This window comes from Vanessa cardui, chromosome 8 (genome assembly GCF_905220365.1).
Source record: "Vanessa cardui chromosome 8, ilVanCard2.1, whole genome shotgun sequence".
In the NCBI taxonomy this organism is placed as follows: Eukaryota; Metazoa; Arthropoda; class Insecta; order Lepidoptera; family Nymphalidae; genus Vanessa; species Vanessa cardui.
The window spans coordinates 170,126-189,467 of NC_061130.1; the positions used below are offsets into that span (position 1 = coordinate 170,126).

At 33.9% G+C, this 19,342-nt stretch overlaps 4 protein-coding genes across 8 annotated transcripts in view; 2 read left to right on the forward strand and 2 right to left on the reverse strand.

Moving 5' to 3' along the window:
• LOC124531925 (1-phosphatidylinositol 4,5-bisphosphate phosphodiesterase classes I and II) overlaps nucleotides 1-3,863 on the reverse strand; it is an 89,633-nt gene extending 85,770 nt beyond the window's left edge. The window contains exons 1-2 of one of the 4 annotated variants that reach the window (XM_047106495.1): nucleotides 3,454-3,863; nucleotides 2,355-2,501 (exon numbers count right to left, since the gene is read on the reverse strand). In XM_047106495.1, coding sequence (XP_046962451.1) covers nucleotides 2,355-2,501; nucleotides 3,454-3,549 — 243 coding nt within the window. In that variant the 5' untranslated portion in view covers nucleotides 3,550-3,863. The remainder of the gene's footprint in view (nucleotides 1-2,354; nucleotides 2,502-3,453) is intronic. The other 3 variants (XM_047106496.1, XM_047106497.1, XM_047106498.1) reach the window with 3 other exon arrangements.
• Nucleotides 3,864-4,439: 576 nt separating this feature from the next.
• On the forward strand, nucleotides 4,440-12,655 carry LOC124531773 (mediator of RNA polymerase II transcription subunit 17). 2 transcript variants are annotated; one of them, XM_047106297.1, is made up of 12 exons: nucleotides 4,440-4,732; nucleotides 4,988-5,240; nucleotides 5,488-5,769; nucleotides 6,036-6,171; nucleotides 6,547-6,764; nucleotides 7,270-7,347; nucleotides 8,077-8,272; nucleotides 8,929-9,065; nucleotides 10,334-10,419; nucleotides 10,674-10,806; nucleotides 11,912-12,053; nucleotides 12,376-12,655. In XM_047106297.1, exons 1-12 carry the CDS (start codon nucleotides 4,644-4,646, stop codon nucleotides 12,594-12,596), a joined length of 1,971 nt encoding a protein of 656 aa, XP_046962253.1. In that variant the 5' UTR covers nucleotides 4,440-4,643; the 3' UTR covers nucleotides 12,597-12,655. The 2 variants fall into 2 exon arrangements, with proteins under 2 accessions (XP_046962253.1, XP_046962254.1); XM_047106298.1 differs by having other exon boundaries at nucleotides 8,119-8,272.
• A 20-nt stretch (nucleotides 12,656-12,675) lies between these two features.
• Nucleotides 12,676-15,594, reverse strand: LOC124531774 (RNA-binding protein Rsf1). Its single transcript, XM_047106299.1, has 3 exons — nucleotides 15,429-15,594; nucleotides 14,688-15,273; nucleotides 12,676-12,819 (listed from the first exon to the last, which is right to left on the reverse strand). Exon 2 carries the CDS (start codon nucleotides 15,260-15,262, stop codon nucleotides 14,825-14,827), a length of 438 nt encoding a protein of 145 aa, XP_046962255.1. The 5' UTR covers nucleotides 15,263-15,273; nucleotides 15,429-15,594; the 3' UTR covers nucleotides 12,676-12,819; nucleotides 14,688-14,824.
• Nucleotides 15,595-15,939: 345 nt separating this feature from the next.
• Nucleotides 15,940-19,342, forward strand: part of LOC124531775 (protein bark beetle) — a 34,156-nt gene continuing 30,753 nt past the window's right edge. The window contains exon 1 of the mRNA XM_047106300.1: nucleotides 15,940-16,604. Within this exon, the coding sequence (XP_046962256.1) occupies nucleotides 16,257-16,604 (348 nt within the window). The 5' untranslated portion in view covers nucleotides 15,940-16,256. The remainder of the gene's footprint in view (nucleotides 16,605-19,342) is intronic.

Sequence of the window (19,342 nt, forward strand, 5' to 3'; positions counted from 1 at the left end):
GTTATTACGGATTTTAATGGCGTATATTAATTATTTTGGACATCCCGACGTTTCGAACACTTTACAGCGTTCGTGGTCACGGGTAGACGCCGGGAGTCTACCCGTGACCACGAATTAATATACGCGATTAAAATCCGTAATAACTAGTTTTTTTTTAAATGTGTACTAATCGCGAAAATTTAAGACAAAAAAAAGTCTACTTTAAACTTTTTTAAGTTCGAATTTACTTTAGCTTGTCTTCTAGTCTGCTCTCTTCTCAAAATGCCATTATTAATGAATGCCAACGATTATAAAGAAAAGGTGATTGTTTACGCAGCGTGTCAATCTAAATGTAATTGGCCACGGAGTGTATGCTACGAGTTTTCTTTGATAAAACATAGCGCTCGTCCATTTCAGAATACAATAACAATTCTTCAAAATGATAAACTACAATGCAAAAAAATAATAAATATCTGTATCAGCCAGTCGACTATTTATTTATGGCGGAGTGAAGGCTTACACATCACCAATATTAACCGTGGAAGATATTATTTTTTCCTCCTGTCAAATTACATGGCCTCAATCATCCACCGAAACACAGAGACAGCATATAAAATATGCGTTTGCATATGGAAAAGCTATTGAGTTAGCAACCCTACCCATACGGATATGCTCGTTGTCCTATCGCCGCTGAAAATCAAAATAAATAACTCTTCATAATGTTTTACCGCGTATACGAGACAACTTTGCTTTTTGCATTCATAATTTTAGTAGTGAACATTATGGAAACCCTTTCGTTTGTTACTTAGCTCTCTTATAAGACTAATTAAAATTCGCAAAACAACTACAACACCATAAAGAGATAATGCCTTTGTTAGTTAGTCTTAGTCACACGCGACACGTGAAGACAATAGACACGAATAAGTTATAAACTATAACCGTAGAACACACCGTAGCTCTTATCTAGACCATTATTTAAATTGCTTTGACCAACTGTCATATTAATGTAGCAGATAGCTTTATAATTGAGACATGAACGCCACCGGGAACTGTCATACTCTTTGTCAAAATAATAAAAGTTGCTAACAATTAAGGAAAATACCGCTGAAATTATTCAGCATTTCGCAAAATAAAAAATAAAAATATGTCGATTAGTAGGCTAAAGAAAGCTAAGCTTATTCATCAAATATGTTATTTAATTTAAATATTTACAGAAGAAGGACTGCAGTTGATGGATTCATTATTCAATGCCGTTATCGGCTAGTGCAATATCAGTGACATTTTTTAGTTTTTCTTAATGAAGTTGTTTTACTTTTCTAACTGAAAAGTATATTTATCAGGAGTTACACATTTTTCAATATTCTTATAGTTTCGAAAATTTAATTTATAATTATTACATTTTTAGCAAAACTATATAGCATTCGGGTCGGCTAAATAAAAGATAAGATTACGATAATAATATTTTTTAATTTTTTCGTGGTGTCTGACTTCTGTACGCGGCATATCAGGCCATTGTCCACAAAATTTTAAATGAAATTCAGTCTAAACCGCAGATGTGACAGGAGACAGAAATCGCGCATTTTTATAAATGAATATTTTTGCGTCCAGATGACGTTATCTCTCAGGAAGTTACCGAACAAAAACTTTGAGATACGCCTTTGGCTCACGTTACACGATAAAGTTCGAAATAAAACTTGAAGAGTGAAAAAGAAACGATTTCTTTATTTACCAACCGAAGAGAAGTTTGCGTCCCTTGAAATAATAGTACTCTTTTAAACGATTGATGACTTCGCATAGCAATCAGGCACCAGCTGGGAACACCAATGCGCTTTGAGTCTCCCCTTTGAAAATAAGGGCCACATCTTTGCTTAAAGTTTCCACATAGCTATACATAATCTTTTCAAGCACGATTCTCATAATACTTTATTACAAAATGGATTTCTACCACCATCTAAAATTCTGCCCTCATTGAGCTCATAACAATTTGTTCTGAAAATCGGAAAAAGACTAACTGCTGTAGTACACACAACATACATTGACACATTGGGGGCAATGTTAAGGGTCAGAGCCACAGCGAAAAATATTGACGGAAACAAACTCCGCCCCCACTACTGGACAGGAGGGCTGGTTAATTCTTCAACCAAATAGTTTCAAATGAAGGTAGCCATTTTTTTTTTCTTTACTTTCTCAGCACTTTTATTATGGGCATATTCAAAAATGTGGAGTGTGTATTTTCCATTGTTGGAAAGATATTTCGAAATTATTTTTGAAATAAATTAATAAAGTTTTAAAACTTTTATTAAATGCTTACTCTTTAGTTTTTAGCTTATGGTACCTTGATAACAAAGTATGCATTACATAGTATCTAACCTTACCTTTGGCAATTTAGCATAAACTCCAGTCCTCACATCTCTGATGGTTGCAATGTCCAGCATCTCCACTTCCATGTTCTGATCGGTCCAGTACAAGAAAAACCCCTTAGGGTCCACTCGTAGAGTGACCGGGAGCCCCGTACCTGAGTCCTGTATTGAAATGATACATATTCAGGTTTGTGAATTATTAATTGATGATTATATAATTTTGATTTCATGAAAAAAAATCATACAGAATACATTATTTAAAAAAGTAATGATTTTTAAAATTTGCTTAATGACTGAACCGATATCAACCTACTTCTAATAAAAAGATATATTGCCATTTTTATTTGTATATTTCATCAGAACGGTAACTCTATATAAAATGCGAGTTCGGACTCAGCTAGACAATATACAAACTAATATTGTTATGTACTTTATTCGGTCATTCTAAAAGGCAATGTTAATCATAAGAAAACACAATAAACCTTGATTGATTATCATAATGACAATTAAAAATTCCACAATAATGGTTAGTAATAAAACATAAACTATATAAATAATGTTGTTTTACATTAAGCTTAATGTGTTCGAAAATAATCCTTATCATCTGATTACTAAAAATTGAATTTGTGATTTGTGTTTATTTAATACAAAATGATTCAAAACCATTTAATATTTTTTTCCAATAATTATTTGTCAATGATGTCTATAATTTATTAATTTTGTTGGCAATTTAAGTTAATTATTGAACACTGGAAGGTAGAATATATTTGTAAATAATTAAATTTTTACCTTTTTACAAAAAAGTTTTTTTAATATGAGCTATATCTCAAATACATATCACCAATGTATTTTCATAATTTCTATGAAATAAGCTTTTTACCTTCTAGCAATCAACTTATTAATAGTAATAAGTACAAATAATAATAAAAAAATAATAATCATAACATTTGATATGTTAACATAAGTCATCCCAACTATTAAATATTTATGAAATAACAACATAACTTTATTCTTCTACTAAAAACACACGAAACCTTAAGTTTTGTTTACTGTTGTCAGTTAGATATATAATTCAGTCAACATTCAAATCCTATTTCATTACTGAAATGCATACCTCATCCCACTTAATGAATTTCTCTCCTTCTTGCAAAGCTTTAGGTACTTCAATCGGTTTCAAAGATACTTTAGCCGATTTTGTAGTCGTAGTCATTTTGAATAATAAACACTGTTATACAGAAACCATAACACTATCGTAGATAAAAGCCGTCATCTTCCTCCCTGGGCACAAATCTGTCTTAGATATCTAATGAAGGTTCACTCACACAAAAGGCACGGGTTTTTATATAGATAACACAAATGACTTAATTATGAACACCTAACTTAAATTGCTACGTTTGATATAGTTTTATTTTATAGTCTAAAACACGACCATTTCCCACATACTCTCTTCTCCACGACGAAACGGAGCCACCGAAATTTCAGAAATGTCAAAATTTTATCCTATCCACTTCCACTAAATCGGATACATTGTAGAAATAAATTGAATAGAAACACTGACAAATGACAACCTTTCCTTTTCTTTCTGAGTAAAAAAAAGAAAAATCTTCTTATTTTGTTTCTAAAAACAATATGATTTTAAATAAATTGTTAATTTATCTTATTACATTGAGTGAGTTAGTGATAGTAATACATGTGTGAATGACTGAATTATCAGATCTATCTCTTGTGCTTATTATAGACAGGTTTTAATGGCAGTCACGTTTTTTTTAAGTATAGTCATTTAAGTTTTGATTTGCGTAGTATATAATAAAGTTCGTTATTAATTAAAATTAAAGATATCCTGACCTTTTATAATTTATATCGTCAATCTGTCACTATTAAGAAATGTTAAGTTTTTTTCAAATTTGGTAGCTTTGGCAAATTTAATATCGTGTTTAAAATAATTTGAAAGAAAAAATCATTCGTTAAAATTGGTTACAGTATTTTAATTTTTGTAATGATAACACAGTATGGACCGTGACACTTATCGGAGAAGGTATCCGAACCCGAAATTGATGGATATGAAATGACAGATTAAAATATTGAGTTATAAACGTCACGGTCACCCGTCACAATCAGTGAAAACTAGAGTAGGTACCTAGTATAAATCAATTTACAGAACGAAGTGTTTTTTATTTATATAGTAAACAATTTTAGACATGAAATGGAACGTTTGTAATTCGCACTCATTGTTACTGATTGAGATATTCCAGGGAATAGTTTGTTTTGATATGTTGTAAAATCGTTAAGATCTCCATTTACGAAATGGCAAATTCTGTAAACATATCAATTGAAGCTCCGATAGAAAATCAAATACAAGAAATAACTTACGATGGACAGGAAATATATCAAGCGTGAGTATTCAAATTGTAATTAACATTATTATTTTTGACTTGTGTATCACTTTGTACTTCTTTATTTTTGTTGTTATTATACATCTTTATCAATATTTCGTAATGTAATTAAATTGAGCACCAACTGATATATAATCATGTCTCATAACACAAGTCTAAATTTTTTTATTAAAACAGTTGTGTCGGGTTAGTGCAAATTCTTACAAAATCAACTGTTACTCGAGTCTTTATTTTTTCGTTCTGTTTTGTTCGCAGGCCGCTGTCTATGTCAGAGAATTTAGCTCGCCTTGCACAGAAAATAGATTTTGCAAAATCTGATGATGAGTTCTGTAACATCAAAAAGGAAGGAGAAAGTAGTTCTGAAGTGAAATCTGAAGAAGACAAGGAACCAGGATATCAATCAAGTCTTTGGCCTTGGGATTCAGTCAGAAATAAACTCAGAAATGCTTTAACTGAAGTATGTGTGCTTGCTGATGTGTTAAGCATAGCCAAAGAGAAAAGATACATGGTAAGCTTAATGATCAGTGTTATGAAAACAATTAGAATTAAAAATCAATTGAATCAATTTGAATATTTAAACAGCATTGTACTCCATTTAAAAAAACAACTTTTTAAGTAGTTAAAAGCAAAATAATTTTTTCTCATTCATTAAATTCTTAATGTGTATAATGTATATAAACATGAAAAAGTTTCAACACTGCACTAAAGAATAAATTATGAATATGATAATGTATATATTGTTTACCCATTTTTAGGTCTTGGACCCAATACAACCTGATTCAATTGAAAGTCGACCAATGGTTCAAGTTTATGGTCGTAAAAAGGCTTTATCAGCAGCAGGAGCTGTTCTCCTGAATGGTGTTGAAAGACTGAGAGCAAGTGAGACCATGAGAATGACACGTAACATGCCCGACTTTCACATAGATTTGCTCCGACTGAGACAAAACTGGAGGCTCAAGAAAGTGTCAAATACAATTGTCGGAGATCTTAGTTACAGAACTGCGGGTTCTAAGTATAGTCAGACAGGTGTCTTTGAGGTACACAATTTTATTTTACCCACATTAAATATTTTATAATTTAAAAATTTGCAACAGAATTGTCCCCTGTCTATTTGCCAATTTTTAATCGGACTTGTACATTTGAAACATACTTACCAAAGTTAAAACAATTGTGATGATTATGATTTCCTCTGAGATCAAACTAGTTCATACAAAAAATATCTTCCTTCAGATTTTTAATTTCTATACTAATCAAAGTGTTTTCCAATCAACCATTTCATAAATTTTGTATCAAAACATTTCAGGTAACAAAGGCTCCTGAGGAACAAATTGCTCAAGCCATGAGTATGAATGCAGCCGGACCCACCCCCTCTGCGCTGCGTGTTACTGTACCACCTGAACTGCAAGGAGTCGCTTTCATATCAGTGGTCTGTCAGAAAGGTAATTCTAAATCTTGTAAGCTGTAGTTTGCTCATTCTTAAGTCTTTTTTCATAGTCATAAATTATTAACCAAACATTAATATTTAGTATCCCTACTGTTATGTTTGTAATGAATGATTAATTAATATTATATGATTGTGGGTAGTTGTGTACTGATTTGACAAAATAAATAGTTTAGCTTTGATTCTCAAATATGTTGTATCTTTTACCAACCATTAAATTTCTACTAACGGATAACCCCTAGTTTGACAAATTCCATATTTTTCAGAAATTGACAGTTTTAAGAAATTAGTTTAAGTAAATTGGATTCATTCGTTCACCTCTCCGTTGATATCTATATATATATATATATATATATAATCTCTTTGTTAACAGAACAAGAGGAGGTCGTGACAGCGACCCTGAGCTCGTCGGCGCTGAACTGCCCGGGCACGCTGCCGGGCGACGGCGCCGAGCTGCACTGGCAGCAGAAGCTGGAAGCCGCTCAGAACGTGCTCTTCTGCAAGGAACTGTTCGCCAGGATGGCGGCAGAGGCTGTGCAGTTGGACGCTTCCATACCGCATATGGTCGTTGGGAATCAGATAATGGCTACTGTGAGTAACTATTGATTCATGCTCTTAGTTACATTATTTCATAAAAATGAATCTTGGGACTTGAGTCACAAAATTTTTATTTAAAAATACATATAAGTTGAAGATACCTTTTTTCAGTTGCCTGTGTATCATTCCAAATTAAATCAATTTTATTCAAGTATACTTCATAATGAATGGTTTTTGAACCGTCGATTTAAGTTGGCGTATCAATAAAGCTCATTCTGTAGCAGTTTATATTGCTCAGTGGCGTCAGTTCTCCGGTACCAGCTTCTCCCATTAGACCGTGAGGTAGTCACTTTCCATCAGGTGCCACTAAAAACCAGCAAAAAAAAATAATAAACACATTGTTTTCTAGTTTTTTTGGAAAATGAAAGAATATAAACATCCGTGTCTAGGCCGCTGTTTGTATCAATGTATGCAATGCATAATCTTATCACCATAACGTTTAGTTGCTCAAAAATAAAATCTTTCGCTGTATGTCCTTACGGTCTTTCATTCGTTTCAGGTTCTTCCAGGTATCCAACTACTAATAGGACTCTGCCACAACAACGGACAGAATAATAACAATTCCGAAGCAGTTAAGGTATGTTCAACAGCTAGTAAGCCATCATTAATTAGTAACAGACATACAGAATCAGTAATCAATAAGGCTCTCAAGGCTCTAAAGTGGGACCGAGATTTGCAATACATTATTTAAGAGATCTTAAATATAAAATTTTCGCGCGAAAACGGCACTATTTGTCGTATGACGTCACTGCTGTCTGTGAATGCCCCTCTGATCGTACTTGTCCTCGCTGGCTTTCATACTTATGCATTGTCTGCTTTCACAAACCCAACTTCTATTTTAATTCGAAAAACGCAATTAATTTTCGTTTCAATGTTCATTTTTTACAACTATAACCTTAAATAAGTAGTCATAACAGGAGTGACGTCACTGAACGCTCTATTAGTGTTTTAAAATACGTTCCATTTCACGTTACTTTAATTCGTAATTATTGTTAAAAAAAAAAAACAAAATTATATCAATTATTAACCTTGCAGTGGCCCTTCTTTTATATTTTTGTAACATTTAAATAGCAAATTTTTCATAAATATTACATTTGCATGTTCCCTATTGTGTAACGCAGGTTGAATAAATCATGAAATGCCGACTGTATATTTTTAAGGCAAAACAAAAAACTGGAAAATATCGTGCATAACTAATAAAGTCACCAGAGCGAGTGCCCGCGCGGCAGCCGCGCCCCGACTCACGCGGGGGGCGCGGCTGCCGCGTGCGCTCGGGTGCGCCCCACTGACGCCGGCGTCGTCCCAGACGAAAGTCGTAACTAGTGTGTGTCGTGGTCCGCCGCCGCAGCCCGAGGAGCGCGCCGCCAAGAACGAGCACGACCACGTGCTCGAGCACTCGCTGCACCAGCTGCTGCGCGCCGTGCACCACGCGCACACGCACCACCCCTTCCCGCACCCCGCCACCGGCCCGCTCGGGCCCTCCAAGCGACGCTCGCTCGCCGGTGAGACACGCCCCCCACACACGGACACACACACCACACCACACACACACACACACACGCGCGCGCACGCACACACACACACACACACACACATCACACCACTCACACACACACACACACGTGAGCTCCCCACACGCACGCCCCCCACCCACACACACACCGCACCACGCACATACACACCCACACACACACACACACCCACACACACACACACACACAAACAAACACACACACACACGTGCGCGCGCAGCACACCACACGACACCAGTCTCCGGCTGTCACCAGTTTCGCCTGATGACTCAGTGGTGAATGTGAAGTTCAATTCTTCCATGTTTTTTTCCTAGTTTGTTATTGACCTCCCTACTATTATATTATTCGAGTTGTAGTTTTTATTTGCCCGGAATATTCTCATTTCCGCCAGAAACAGCATCATGTACGTATTTGCATTTATTTACGATCACACAATTTATAAATTTCATTGTTATTTTAATTATAGTATAATATACCTATTTATTTTTGTTCTTTGCGTGAAAACATTTATATACGAAAAAGTATTTTTAAAACAAGAACTAAATGATATAAAAAAAAAACAGATCATACATTTTACAAGCAGTTTTATCTAAACTTTTTTGTCTAACTGTATATATTTGAAACAGGCCCCATGGCAGCAGACCGCTACGAACTATTGGATATGAGCAAGGAACAATCTCTTCTGGAGCAGATCATACAACAAGCGCAGCACTTTTTCATGCGCAGGCGCAGTGAATACGTACTCGACACTATCGCTAAAGAGGTGAGCTACACGTGGACGGTATTACTCAATGTTAACGACGAATTATAGATTTTTTAAAAAAAAGAACCCACAAGTTATCTCTTTGCTGAAATTTTACTTTAATTTATTCTATTGTAATAATCAATTGCTATGAAGAGCTCTTGGTCTAAATACCGCTTCTCAGAATCTGTAATTTTTAAAGTAGTGTGCGTGTAACTGTGTGGTAAGTCGGAGTACCTAATAAATGCATGTCCTGGTTTCGTTAAACAAAATAGGCTATTTGACTGTTTTTTAAAATCCATCTTATATTATTTAGTAGAAGTTAAGGAACCAAGGAAAGTAAAAGTTGTGTTTTTTATTTCTAGAACATATTTGCCGAAAAATATCATATTAAAAATTCCATATTTAAATAGCGCGCAAAAACGGTACTTGGACCATATGTCGCTGCAATAGGGTCGGTGACGTCACTTTCCTGTATTTTAATCTGTGGTAAATATAGTAGAAAAGCAAAGTTTACAAGAAAGTGACTTCATCATAAGCCCAGCCAATCAGGAGCGTTTTGTGTCACGTGACAAACGTTTGAAAATTTGCATTTTTATTTATGGGTTTTTGATGTCAAATAGCCTATTGAAATAAACACCTTATTTTGATGTCGATTAAAATGTGTTATCTTCATAATAAATGCCATTTTTTTATATTTGATACGGTAAAGTTAAAATAAATACTTAAGATGTAAACGCCGCGCTATACCCGCACCGAGAAACAGTTCGTAGACATTAGTTGTGTATGTGTGCGTGTGGGGCGCGACGGTCGCGGTTCGTTTGCGCGTTGCCTTTCGATGTTTAGTTTTAAATGAAATTGTAATTAAACATCAATATATGTTTTTCGGTAATCAAAGTCTAGGTAATATTAATCTTTCTAATTGCATATGTATTAACGATGTAGTTTGGTAGAAAGAACATGGATTTTGAAGTTTGTCTGGTTTTCATTCTTTTTCTTTCATGAGTTGAATAGGTATACCTATTTTTGTATTTTGTATCAATACATTCTATAGAAGGCGGAACATGTTTATGTAATGTGTACAGAATTAACATTTTTACAAGTGAAACAGCGTTCAATTTACACTGAAATGTAGAATTTTTTAAAAACATGCATTTTTGATGATGAAAGAATGACGAAAATGCTTAACCCATAAGCGCTCTGAAACTTTAATTAGGTTCTAAGTTTTATTTATAAATGTGTATGGAAATAAAAATATTTTTTTTAATGATGCGTTATTTTGGTTTCAGGTAAAAGATCCTCTGATAGTTTCACATTGGAACGCATTGAACAGTCCCACGCAGTCCTGTGTGAAGATTAACATCATGGCCTACGGGTAAATAGTGGCAGCGTATTAGATTTATACAGTTATTTTAATTTCATTGTTTTTTTTTTTCGTTTAAAGTTAATTGATATGGTATAATTTTAGCAAGTGTAAAATATAAACCCTAGTTTGTATGTTTATATAATTTGGCCTTAATTTTTATTATGCCGTACTAAATATGATACACTGATAACAGTAAAAATATTTAAACATACAGAGTGTAGGCATCAATTTTACATTTTTATTTGTGTTTCCTAACAAAACAGATACGACGCGGTCTGCAGGACTTCGTTAGTGGTCCACGTCGGGGAGAAAACGCTGAAGTGCATTTGCCGCGACGGAAAAGTGAGGCACCTGTCCTACGAGCTGCAGGAACTGCGAGATCTCATTTACTGTCAAGTATGTACCTTTTGAGTCGCGTCGAGATGGCCCAGTGGTTAGAACGCGTGCATCTTAATTGCGGGTTCAAACCCAGGCAAGCACCGCTGATTCATGTGCTTAATTTGTGTATATAATTCATCTCGTGCTCGGCGGTGAAGGAAAACATCGTGAGGGATGCATGTGATAAATTTCATAGAAATTCAACAGCGTGGTGGAATGTGTTCCAAACCTTCTCCTCTAAGGGAGAGCCTTTAGCCCAGCAGTGGGAAATTACAGGCTGTTGTTGTTGTATGTACCTTTTGTATGACACTCGCGGTAAGCGGCGCCCGAGAGGACAGCACGTCGCCACCCCCCATACACATGTCTCACCCCTTACATCACACTAGTATGTCGCTAATACGGGAGAGATGCTATGTCTTCCGTATGCCCACACTCATCCTCAATCACCCTCATAACCGGAATACAGAAATACTAAAGCCTGTACCTCAACGGGCTTGCGGGAAGCCAACCGCCCAGTGGAACCAAAAGTTTGCTCAGGATTATTATTAAAACTGAAATTTCAGTGTTCCTGGAGGCTTTGTGCAAATCCATCTGCGTAGGTGTTGCGCTAAACTCAGTGTCCGTAATACCATCCTATTCGAACTAATATTAAGAGTACGAAAGAGACTTCGTTTGGTTACGCTTTCGTCTACGCAAGCGGTCCATCATAAAATTTTGACAACGCACTGAATGGGTCATATTAATTATCTCACCGAGGGATGGCTCATTGGCCCCTAACCCTCCTACAAATAAATACAATATTCTATTATACCGATATTTTGGTCCTACATACGAATGTCAGTGTTCAGGGCGTTGTATTGTGCATGAAATAATAAGTTTAATCTATCCAAAATAAATACCATTGATTTTTCAAATAATAATTTTCTCAACAAATACAAATTACAGCATAAGCATTAATGCAATTATGTTCAACATTTACTTGACTACATATCTAAATATTGTCTAGGATGGCTGATAAATTGAAGTTGGTTTTTTTTTTAATAATAAACATAATTATATGCTTATACACATATTATGCAATTTTCTATTATTTTTATAGTAAAGCAATCTAATGAATCCACAGATATACCAACATCAGATGACTGCAGTGCAGGCAGTGGGCCGCTGTATGGGCTGGCAACTGCTCGCCAGCAGTTCTCATCTGGGCTCGGGCCCGGTTGAGCCTCTCGGGAATGCTTCTTCCTGCCTGCTTGCGTCCCCCAATGGTAATTACTTTATCGGTCAAATTAAATATTTTATTTTTGATAGCAAATCTTAAAAAAAAAAAGGCCCCGACGAATTGAGAACCTCCTCCTTTTTTGGAAGTCGGTTAAAAATTGATTGACTTTTAAATTTTATTCCACGACATAAATGTGTCAAATATATTTCATTTAAATAAATGTAACCAACTCTGATCTATCTTTTCAAAATATTTTTAAAAATTTGGATGTTTATATTGATGATGTATTGACATTTTTTTATAAATTGATTGTTATGACTTTTTCAATGTTGTCAAAAACTAGTTTCATGTACAATTAATTGTTCCAGGTGATAGAATGATAGCAATAAGGTGTGAACCGTCAGTTGGAATCCAAGTGTTCATAGCTCAGTCTCCTAGAAAGGACTTCTTTGTTAGTGAATTAGTTCAGGACAAAAAATGGGAAAATCTCGGTGGTGCATTTAAGGAAGTAAAATTAGAGAAAATGGAGGGCAAAAACTTTTTAAACAAAATGGAACTGCTAATGGCATGTTTAAGTAGCCCTTCATAATTAATTATAAATAATAGTTCTAGGAATAATTATAATTTGTAACTTTTGTCTTTTCATAAATTAAAAAAAAAATACAAACTGGAATTTGTGTTTTCATTTATTTATATATAAGGAAACTTAGCCCATAAGGTGCTTAGGTAAAATGTTAAAGATATACTGAAGATTGTTCATTCATTTGCCTCAATGTTATAGAAGACTCGACATTAGCAATTATTTCGAGGACCTGAAACAAACAAAAATAACCATTAGAGCATATATCAAATACCAACGGTAGACTTGTACACTATTATTATTATTGATCAATTTTGTTCCTTCGGTGTTCAATATTTTTTACAAGAGAACTCTTCCATTTACAATGTGCTTTAGCAAATTTGACAGTTATAAGTTTAAACTGAATTTAAAAAAAACCTGTCTGATATGGACAATTAAATAATTCATGTCACAAAGTGACATTAGTATAACAATGCACCAATGATTTTAAATGTACATAATCAATTAAGGAACAATAGATGACGCAAGGTGTTAGCATAATAAAATTTGTACAATTAATAAAATAAGAGTTCACATAAATTTGAATTTGAAGAATTATAGCTAAGATAGCAAGATACAGTTAAAAATGACAATATAAAATTATATGTTAAAACAGATAAATCTTTATTATTAAAAATAATATATTAACGAACTTTTTATATATTTTATAAAATGGTCTACTATAATATTCTATATATATTTGTATCTATGAGTGTGTACACCTGAATTGTGTAGTACATAATATATTTAATCAGCTGTGCTTGAGCAAGAATGTGCTTCTAATTTTATCAGTGTCATTTTCATATTTTATATCTACTTTATATATTTAAAATTATCGAACAAGATAAACCTCAACAAAATAGGAAATGCTTGCTTCAAAGACAATTAAAATCTTACAAATGTGTGATACATACAACTGTGCAATCTACTTTGATGGCCTTAATTATAGATAATATAGATTATATTGTTTAACCAAGAAAAAAGGCTGTTTAAAGTCTCCAAAGAAATGTAGTACAACCAATGCTCATAATATAATTCATATTTTATATTTTAGACTGAGAAAGAAAAAGTGTAAAATGTAAACAAAAAATAAAAATTAATTAGATAAGTATACAAATAACACTCATATCAAAATACAAATTGTGAATAAACACTGATTTTATCATATTCAATTAAAAAGAACTGCTCGTATACTTGTTTTTAAATTATAATCTCATATTGTAGGCACTTGTTTAAATAGCCTACCATTGATGCCTGCACAGATCGAAAACACATGTAAGGACATTTTAACAGTTCTAAATTATATTTTTCACACTTCCATTCATACACAATACAATCTGTAATTTTAAACACCGAAGTTTATTTGTAATGCAATATATAGTTCAATTACTTATATTTTTATGAATTTATCTTAATATAGGTTTGTTATAATACCATAAGGATATAAATTTGATGGATCAAATTGTATATCTCCCGTAAATATAAAACTTGACCACCAACAAACTTAATCCTGTATCCCACCTAATTGCCAATGCATTATAATTACACAATTAAGTCCTAGCATCATTATAAAAATCCTTGTTAAGCCCTCTTATCTATTTAAATTAATAAAATGTGTTTGTAATAAAGCATTTCTGTGACGGCTGTTAGGTTAGACATAATTGAGGTTATGTTTATAATGTTTGAATTAAATCAAATTCTATATATCCTGTTGTTTAATAAATAATGATTATCTGTTTCAGCCATTTTATAATTGCTTCACTTTAAATTAATTAATTACAATAAGGAATGTTGAAGTAAAACCTTGCAAGGCCCACATTGTCATCACATTAATTCCCTATGGTGTTGGGTAGTTACTACTTTTTTTGTATAATAAATCCACTTGCACTTGCGATAAAACCGTGGCTAGCCTTAAAGTGGACGAGACAACAGAAATACCAGAATATAACCACTATGGATATGTTTTTAAGTAATTGAATTATGCAATGCACATGGTATGCTTGTTAAGATTTTACTTCCTTACGACTATAAAGCTAAAAGTAAAATAAACTTATACTTTACCTCTAATTCCTGAGACATCAACTTCATTATCAATATTTGAAGCATTAACCCCCAGTATTAAACAGACATTGAATTTTTAACACTTGGAAGGCTTCAGATTACGATAACACTAAACCTAACTAAATGCTAGAATTAAATTAAAATCGAGAGAGTGGTGACCTAGATCTGAAATTGCCTCCACCGTTGCCTGAACCATATCCGTTGCCTTGGCTGTTACGGTTAAAGGGTCGCCCGCCCCCGAAAGATCGGCCACCCGGGGAACCTCCGAATGAGCGTCCTCTGAAATTACCGCCGCGACCGCCTCTAAAGTTACCGCCGCCGCGACGGGGGCCGTCTCTTTTTCTCGACAACTCTACTTTTAATGTCGCGCCTAGCATTTCAAAACCATTCATCGCACTACAAGCATCTTCAGCCTCCTGCATGTTTTCAAATTCAATGAAAGCAAAGCCTGGGGGGTTAAGTGCGACCCACACGGAGTTAAGCTTGCCGTATTTATCGAACTCTCGTTCCAAATCTTCTTTTTTGATACCCTCCACGAGACCGCCCACATACACGCGAGTTCCTCCTGAGCTCATGGTGTTTATTTCTATAATGAAATTTTACACGATAAGAAATAACCAGTAAAGTTTGCGACGAAATACATATATACAAAGACTAAACAAGATGTCGTCACGTCAATAATGATGCCACGACACCCGAAATTATAAATGAAGTTTATAACCAAAAATTTTGAGTACTTACATATTTTAAAACGTTGAGTGGACGTGAATTTTATTTAAAATTTTATGTTCTATTTTATTTTATGATACTGATCTTATATCTATTTTTATTTTATTCAAAATATGAAAAACGGATCAATGAAGTTGATGATTGAATGGTAAAGAAAGAACTTAAGGAACGAATGAAATTGATTGACTATTGCCGGCGAATGTTGCCAGTATTATAAATGAAAATGAATGATGTTCATTTGATTACATTAAAATAGGTTAAGTTTACATTTTCAAAAAATACATGTTGTTTTTTTCAATTAAATACTATTAAATCAATTAAATTAAATGTAAACTATTATCTTTAACTTAAAATTGAGAGTAAACATAACTGAACAGATTTATACTGACTGCGAGCAATTTAAAATAAATGAATGATAAAGTGAAAGGTGAATGAATGAATCTATCATATCGTGTGAACGTATTGTATTGAAACTTGAAGGGTGGGAGGAGGCTTTGGTAAAACAAAAAGGTAAGAGGAAGGGGAGGGAGGAGGAACTGTTCGTACAATACGAAAACCGGCCGAACTACTTTGTTCAACGGTCGTCCGGTGGCGCGTGTTTTCGCTTATTTCTCGTAGCTACAAAGCCCCACCTTTGTTTAGTTGTTTTGATAGTACTTTATTTGATAAACACGATTACAAATACAAGTGAGATACTTATTCCTCTTAATATATCTAGAAACAGTTAACTATCGACATGTTTTCCAAATATTGTGTACCTGTGTTACGTTTGCTGAGGTGTAATAGTTGTTAACAATTTGACGTCAATTTTATTAGTGAAATGAATTTTAGTGTTTAATAATGTTTAAAGAAATGGGGGTGCAGAAGAGACATAGTCAGTTTAGTGACACGAAATATAAGTGGCGGACACTTTTTGTGGTGATTTTTTGTTTTATGTGGTGTAATGGTCAAGAGTTTCGTGTGGAAGAGACTGACCCTTACATGTTAAACAAATCACTAGGGCTTACTGAGTTACCCGGTGGTGTTGTAGCCGGTGGCAAAACAGTTTGGAAAACCGAAGGTAGCCCGTATCTTCTTAGAGATGACCTGCTCGTGGAGAGAGAAGCTGAATTAGTGGTGGAGCCCGGTGTGGAAGTGAGATTCGCCCCCATGATTGGAATCACAGTGCGTGGAAAACTCGTTGCTGTTGTAAGTAAACCAATGTTGTTTATTGTCTTAATCCAGGCTGCATTGGGATCAAAATACCTTGTAACCTCCTCTATGATCGCTAAGTGTTAAACCAATGATGATTCTTCCGTGGTCTTTTAAAAATATTTTTATGATTCACTGCATCTGGGCTCTTATAGTACTTAAGATGGGGCTGTGTTGTCCTGTACCACTAATAGCAAAAAGTAAGTGGAAAGTAAAAAATTTGCTTCCGTTAGGTAGGCCATCAAATACGCGGATTAATACACAAATATAAAATTGTATTTAATATTGCTTATTATTTCTTTAAAGTAATGTTATCGCTTGTATAAGTCAACAACATTAGTATACATCATTCTTTAAAATGGTATATATTCTGTGCATTGCATTAATAAATATATTGTATGCTATTAAAATCTATCCGTTATCATAGAAGTGACTTTCTTCAGCATTCGCTATTAGTCACGTCATTGTGTCATTAATTAATTATTTACAAACCTTAATCGTGTTACGTGAGACTGTAGGTCCCGAGATTAGCATCATTTAATTTCAAATTCGATTCCAATAAGATAAAAATAAGACGATAATGTAATAACTCGCTTTACCAAATCAAAATATTTTAGTATTTATGTGACAAGTCGTCTGTGAGTCACGATGCTTATTCGGCCGATTTTAATGTTTACAATTCAAACTTGCAGAACGTGTTGTTTCTTAAAAATATGATCTTTTTAATTTTAGCTAAAATGTGTTTTTATATAATATAATATATAATCAAATCATTAGACTAACACACAGTCCCTTCGTTTGATAACGCTCGATAAATAAAACGATTCCTCGATAAGGGCACGCACCGGCCCTGATAGCGGTGTATCGCACGCTCTATTGATACGTCCACCTGTTGCACTAAAGCAAACACTTACTTCGTGTTATGAGCAAATAATTCACAATGCGAAAATAAATATTTTGCGATATTGTCTAAGATACTTTGCATATTTTTTTTATTCGAAGAAGTCTGTACTGAGTACAACCTGTTTAAACTTATCTCTATATTAAAATACACGAATAAAATAAATATATTTATCATTATATTTTAAAACGCAGTATCAGTACTACAAACATCTCAGGTTTTCTACGAATATCAATTATCAATACACCAGATGATTATAGTATTGGCGTCGGAGAAGGTTCTTCACGGAACGATACTTTTAGTTTCGTCAGTGAAAAATGATTTGATGGATCCCTTCACCAAGTTCAAGCACTGTCCAGTAGTACTCACATCAAAATATGTCTTTGGTGTACATCTTAGAGCCGGTTGCTTTTGCTACTGCGTTTAGTTAGTAAGATAACTCCCAGTCTAAAAATTCCTAGTTGAAGAGACGTGAACGTATTTAAAGTTTACCTACAACTATATATATAGCAGATCAGAAACATTATACGTAGTAAATATTTAGAATATACAACACGTAATAGGTATAGTAGGTACTCAACCGATTTTACTAATTAAATAGGTAGGTGTAATGTGATCATCACTAAAATTCTATATTTATTTTAACTTAGTATAGATTAAAGGAAAATAATGACTCGGATCCTTATATATACAATATTGTACCGAAAATTTCGTCCTACACGATTACGTTATTAAATCACATCATGAGTCATAATCACGTAGCAGATGTTCAAAGACACCGTTAAGACCCGACCTAACCTCAGCATCCTTCCTCTAATTCAATCAAGTCGGATCTTATTGACAAATGACGACAGTGTAATCTCTCTTATAGGCCCACCAAGATGGGTGAAATGACCATATGAATATATTTATTTAAAATATCAATAAACGAGTTTATTTCTGAAGTAGGTATATTGTGTGTTTTTTATTTCGTAACATATGCATAAGTTGTAAATGAAATCCTGGTTCGTGTAACAGCTAGCTTATAGGGCAGCCAATCTCGAGATCGTGATTTGAAATCCTTGATCGTGTCAATAATTCTCAGTATCTCTTAAAGTCTTAGGTTCTTTCTAAATCTGTAGCTTGTATTACCAACATTTCCTGTGATGTTAGAGAGGGAATAGAGCGCATTCATGGGTTAGCAAACTGGTAGGCAGGTCGGAGTCGTTCAATATGATCTGATTTCCGTCGTCATGGAAACAGAATAAAATAACAGCTTATATGCTCGTCTATAATTTACAGATTTTACCATATTTAGCACAAAGTAGTGTTTGGTTGCTGTCGTGTAACAGTTATTAAGACTGCCATCGGCGTCGACCCAATATACTTATTATATTGCAATTTACGCACGTGATTAAAAAATCAATTTTGCATTCATTAATCTGTATCCTAGTCAATATGTATGTCTGGTGTATAATTTAAGTAACAACTAATTATTTTTTTGATACATTCATACATACAAGAATGATGATGATAACAAAACAATGCGGTACTATTTAAGCCACAGAATATGATCAAGGAAAAATAAATGCATCGATAATATCAATTTATCAAAACTTACTATTAATTCTTATTAGAAAAAATAATTTCACATTTAGAATAATGCATACGTAATTACTAATTACATATCATTGTACCGATTATCGAGTTAGAAGCGCAAGTTTTTTATGCAGTGACGTCAGTCGTAAACGAACGAACGATGAAGGTGGTAATAGGTGTAAATGTTTACAAAATATGATATCGTTTTTTATGCAACGGCCAGTATATTGGGATATGGCTTCCATTCAAAGAAAGG

Bases quoted from the DNA above. Each gene is read 5' to 3' on its own strand.
- LOC124531773 (XM_047106297.1), top strand. From the start codon at position 4,644: ATGGCAAATTCTGTAAACATATCAATTGAAGCTCCGATAGAAAATCAA. The intron at 4,733-4,987 runs GTGAGTATTCAA...TTTTGTTCGCAG, and splicing joins GGACAGGAAATATATCAAGC to GCCGCTGTCTATGTCAGAGA. The intron at 10,420-10,673 runs GTAAATAGTGGC...CTAACAAAACAG, and splicing joins ATTAACATCATGGCCTACGG to ATACGACGCGGTCTGCAGGA.
- LOC124531774 (XM_047106299.1), bottom strand. From the start codon at position 15,262: ATGAGCTCAGGAGGAACTCGCGTGTATGTGGGCGGTCTCGTGGAGGGT.